A 5,767-nucleotide genomic window follows, 5' to 3' on the forward strand; every position below is an offset into this window, starting at 1 on the left:
TACACTACTATGTACAAATTTTATTAAAAATAAAATTTATATTGCGTGAAGGTCAATCCATCAAGAAACTTGATACATAACACACAGAATCGAAGAGGTTGCATTGTGAGAGCAAAAATGTGTAATAAGTTATGTAATATGATACCAATTACAAACAAAATACAGCAAAGGAGAGGATGTGATCAGCCAGATATGAAATAATAGATGAACTCTAAAACTTACAAGTTTTATAGTTTATAGTTTATTCTTATTTCATATTAAATAATGAAATAAGAACAAGTAAACAAATGTTTACATATATTTCTATCAAATATTAATAAAAAAATAGAAGAGTAAGTCTAAGGTCCTGTATTGTAATCTTTTCGGTACCATTTGTAGATAAACCTTTATCGTTCATATATCAAATCAGTAAACATAAGCATTTTTTACCATCACAAAAGTTTTCAATTAGCCCAAAATTTTACATGCATAACTACTCAATGTCTAAGGCAATAAAGGAACACAATGACTCATAAAACTCCCACGTTCATTACTCAGATATGTGTGAGCAACTCTATTTATATCCATAAAAATACTGTTCTGTCAAAAGTTATTTTGGAAAGCAAATAATTACTTAGAAACGAGTAATAATAAAAGAATTGGCACGTCATCACATAATTCTGCGTAGGTTATTTAATAGACATATTGTTATGTAACCTGTTATGTACATTTAATGTCCCTTATTCAAGGCATTTTTTTTATCTCAACAATTTAAATTTCGCATTAATAAAAGACATATAGCGCTAAAGGTTTGTCATTGGTTAAATTTACATGCACAAGTTACTCCAAAACATTTTTGGGGTTTGTGATGTTAACAGGAACCATCCTCATCTCAATTATATATATATATATATATATATATATATATATATATATATATATATATATATATATATATATATAGCTGAATCGAATAATATTTCAAAATGTTATTGTCACGGTCACTGCCCTTAGATGTAAGATATCTTTAAGAGTATCTACGTTCAGGTTATTCAAAAAGAACTATTGTATACGAGTTCCAACTCATCTAGCATTGAAAAAATTTGACGTTCAATGTCGTTATGTTGAGATGTCTTAACAGAAATCTCATTATCCGATCAATCGAGCAACATCAGTTCCTAATGTCGATCTAGTCCAGAAATTGACATGTTTCAAACAGGGAAGTCGACAGCTATTTTATTCATAAAGACGTAATATACTATTCGGATACTAATTCCCACTTTTAATCCCGTGTGCAGTATGATCGGAAGTTTCGCACCTTAAAAATTGGCGTCACCGACTGTATTTGGTAAAAATACGAAACGAAAATTGTATACCTAAGTATGGCTATCTTAATATACAAGAATATGGTCAAAACTGTAAGGCGTACAGTTTTATTATAAGAGACAAACGTCTTTACAAAAGTCTTTCGTTTAAATTAGGTAACTTATAACCCATATAAAATATAATTAAAATTGAACTAATTATTAAATGATAAAAATGTATAAACCACTAAAACCTGCAATTGAGTAAACCTAAAGAATTTTCAAACCTAACAATGTTATAATAAGCAAATAAAATATCAGAAATGTGTCTCATTTCCTTACTAATAAGCAGAATACGAACCAGTGTAATATGTTAACACCCCTTCCCACTGCCACCCCTGTACCCGGTGTGTTCCTGTTTCATGTTTAGTAAGTCGTCATACCCAGAAGTTCTGTGTTCACCCCATGCATCTGTGTGGTTCTATGTTCTATATAGTTTTATATAACGTAGAGAGCTTTGTATGTGGTCTATCTATTATCTGTTTAGGGTAATGTTTAGTAATATTATTTCTTTTGTAATACTCTTATTTATTACATTCGTCAATAGTAATACATTTCTTGATTGGTTATCATGTCTGCAACTACCCACAACCTTTTACGTTCATCACCAAATGGTGGAAAAACTTTGACATGTTACATTCATTTATGTTTCTTTTAATATTAAGTAAATGGAGTAACATTTATACCTAAGATAAGTATATACCTTGGTACTAAGAATTGCGTTAAGTATTGATCACAAAACAGTTAATGTCGAAGTATGTAAAATTTTAATGTAACCTACGTTGAATAGAAATGTCTATGTTCTCGAATGATAACAAGCTCAGTCCTATCATGAGTTACTAGAATTTTGAAATTTCCAGAGTGGATTAACACCAGGTTCCGCAGAAATAACGGAATCGATCATGGTGTAGGCAACTTCCGGTTTGTAGTGAGGTACCGAGTGTCCTGAGTCCTTGATCAATATATCCAGCAATAGATTACCCGCAGTCTTGTACCATCCTACTACCTGGTCGTGCAGATACCATATCTGTCTGGTAGCGTTGAGGTACTCTTCTCTCCCTGCCCACTGGAGTCCACGTAGAATACACACGGTGGACGAGTACATGCAGATGATATCTAACTGTCCACTGTACATCCCTACTATATACTTCCCTGTAGACAGTAGGTACTCGACGTCCGGAGCGAACGACTGGGCAATTGTAGGTATCAAAGCGTTATACACGTCCCAGTTTGTGTCTGAAAAATTCACGTTCCCCACGTGAATCGCCATTCTCGTTTCAGTTGAATTAAGAAACTCCATGTAATTGCTTGGATCTGGAGGCTCAGTAAGAATGTTGAATCTACTTGGCTGTTGTGTTCTGTTGTTTATCAGATCGTTCAGCATGTAATACCAGTCGCTGTTTGCAGCCGTGTAGTTTCCTTCTGCCACGTGCCTCTTTAGCCTCTCTTGATATATGTAGAGATCGTCCCGTAACTTGTCATCAGCTATACCTACTTGGTACAAGAAACTTCCGTAATCATGACAGTCCAGTTTCATGAGTGGATTCCCGATCATGACACCTTTCAGATTCATAGGAGTCTCACATTGGTCGTTCTTCTTGTCGATGAGTGCAGCCAAGGGTGGAATGTAGTGTCCTGCAAAGGATTCCCCGGTGAGGAAAAACTTGTTCTTTCGTAGCTCCGGAAACATGTGAAAGAACTGCAGAAGAGCCGAGTACAACTGTTCACTGATAGTCGGAATGTTATTCGCGAAGCAGCGAAGAGTCGAGTAACTGAAACCTGCGCCTGCAGGATTGTCAATGAAGAGCAAGTTGCTAATGTTACTCCAAGAATAATTTCTACGTTTTAAACCGTCGGAGAGACTATTGAAGGGACCCACCTCCTCGAACAGTCCATACATAGAGGAGCCACCTGGACCACCCTGCAGCCAGAGTAGCACTGGAACTTCCAGCCAATAACACTCGGCGGGGAAGAACCAGAAGAATAGATTGTTGTCACATGCTTCGTCCACGGTGAAGTATCCAGCATAACTAGTGACGTTCCCTATGTCTGGAGAGACCTTGGATAAGTTTCTTGCAGTGTATATATCTCCTTGTTTCAAGTACGGAGTAAGGATCAATGGAGCTGAAGAGTTCTCATACTCAGTCGAGAGCTTGACTAAACCACACGCTATAACTATTATTCTTAAACACATTGTAATGGAAGACTGTCACAGTCGTTTGTTCGTAATGAGATCTTTATGGGTTGCCACTTCGTGCGTAACGATTACAATGGAACAATGTAGATGCCACATATATTTTGATGCGACAGTATTACGATCAAATAAAAACAAAACAAGTTGTTGTGTTCTATTACAATGTTAAATTCTTACCAAAATGAAATGAAAACTACTTCAAATTTTGTTTACATAGTTATTATCTCTTTGTTTATTATACAGTTTGTTTTTGATGATGGAAGAATTGTAAAATAAATTTGATCGTTACGGACACTTACCATCATCGTTCATTGGTACAAAACATCAGTAACATTACGTTTCGAGATCTGCGATCTGATCTCTTCCTCAGGTGAATTACTATCCTAACACATAACTACAAACTAGGTTAAAGTATACAAAACGTATCAGAGCTTTGTGACATTCAAAAGTTAGGAATAACAACCACAACGTTGTATAAGAACCTCATGCACACTTTCTCTAAAACATGCACCTAATAAAAAAACATTAATTTTTAAAACTGATGATAGGTCCGCACTGAATGAACAACAACAATGAACTGACCAGAAGTCAACAGTAAATGGCAATCGTGGCTGTAGAAACAAGATGGTGGCAAAAAGGAAGCGGGCATAGGCCTTTTCATGACTGGTTCATTCTAAGTGAACTTATCAAAACCATACTATGCCTCCGTATTTATTTAATAAAATACCTTTTCTGTTTAATACTTTTTTAGTTCATTTTTCATAATTGATAACCGAAACGGCGTGGTTTCAAGTGATGGTTGATCTGCTAATTTTATGTTGAAGCCTCGTTTATTTTTTTAATATGACAGTTAATTCTCAGTACGAACCCAGAACCAATAAACACTTGAATTATCTTGAGAGATTTCATCTTAAGTTAACCAAACACACCAACCATGTAACTATTTTCATTAATGTAAGTTTTAAACCTTATGCCTATTAGTTTAATTCCTAGAACTCATTTCCAGATTATGAAAGCCAGTAAAATTAATTGTGTCTTCTGCATCTAAATCATTACTGAAAGAAATATATTGTATTATTATCGTAAAAAAGCTTCCTCCAAAACAGTATTGAATGCAAGAAAATTTAATTACGAAAACTGATCAGTACAGAATTCAATAACATACTCGAAAACATCCAAAATACATGTGAGAAAGCCTCTAAACTAGACAAGAAAAAAATTTTAAACTTTAAAAATGAAGGCTTAAGGAATTTTATCTGCCTAAAGATGGTAATATGAATACACATGCAAATAAAATGTTATTTTCTTCTTTTGAAAATTTGCAATGAAGCGGAAGTATTAGTAAAGGGCAATGTGTTTAAACTGTTTGTGGTAAAAGATCCGTAAAGGCACTTGATTTTGTAACAAGAATCGAGTTGGCATGAACGATGAGAGAAATGATTCTTATCTATGTAGAAACTAAGATTAATACAAAACTTAATGCCTGCAGGTGATTTTACTGTCAAGACTTTTGTATTGTCATGCACTCACATTTTTTCGTCGATTTATGTTTTGTTGGTCTCCCAATAATAAACGTGTCAGTAAGATAGGTAGGGTACTAAACTCACGAGTGCGCGAAATAAGATCGTATTACTATATTTTAACGTTAATTATTCATTCAATACATTTATTAATTTTTACTGCATGAGTAATCTAAATTTATAACTAACATGCTATGTGTTAAAAACTCATATAGTTGTTCTCAGCTTGTTTACAAATTTATTTATTCAGCTCTTTCTCGTTTCCATTGAGGTTACCCATAATATCAAAGTAAAGGTATTTGCTGAAACTCAGCCAAATACACTGGGTGTATTTGAAATTGAAGCTTCATATAAAATTAAAAGCCAATAGCTCTGTTTTCGAAATATCGTGCGGACAGGGCAACAGATAGAGATATATAAATAAATACATACTCATACATGTTGAAATTGGTGTATTTTCTAGAGAAGTAAAAAATTCATTACGTAAATATGTATGTATGCGGACAGGCCAACAGATAGAGAAATGTATAAATAAATACATACTCATACGTGGTGAAATTGGTGTATTTTCTAGAGAAGTAAACAATTCATTACGTAAATATGTATGTATGCGGACAGGCCAAGAGATAAAGAGATATATAAATATATATACACACTCATACGTGTTGAAATTGGTGTATTTTCTAGAGAAGTAAACAATTCATTACGTA

General features: G+C 34.0%; 1 protein-coding gene across 1 annotated transcript; it reads right to left on the reverse strand.

Moving 5' to 3' along the window:
* Nucleotides 1-2,172: 2,172 nt before the first annotated feature.
* Nucleotides 2,173-3,537, reverse strand: LOC124361054 (venom serine carboxypeptidase-like). The gene has a single exon (XM_046815091.1). The coding sequence runs from the start codon at nt 3,535-3,537 to the stop codon at nt 2,173-2,175; it is 1,365 nt and encodes a 454-aa protein (XP_046671047.1).
* Nucleotides 3,538-5,767: the final 2,230 nt, after the last annotated feature.

Source organism: Homalodisca vitripennis, chromosome 4 (genome assembly GCF_021130785.1).
Source record: "Homalodisca vitripennis isolate AUS2020 chromosome 4, UT_GWSS_2.1, whole genome shotgun sequence".
Taxonomy (NCBI): Eukaryota; Metazoa; Arthropoda; class Insecta; order Hemiptera; family Cicadellidae; genus Homalodisca; species Homalodisca vitripennis.

Bases quoted from the DNA above. Each gene is read 5' to 3' on its own strand.
- LOC124361054 (XM_046815091.1), bottom strand. From the start codon at position 3,537: ATGTGTTTAAGAATAATAGTTATAGCGTGTGGTTTAGTCAAGCTCTCG.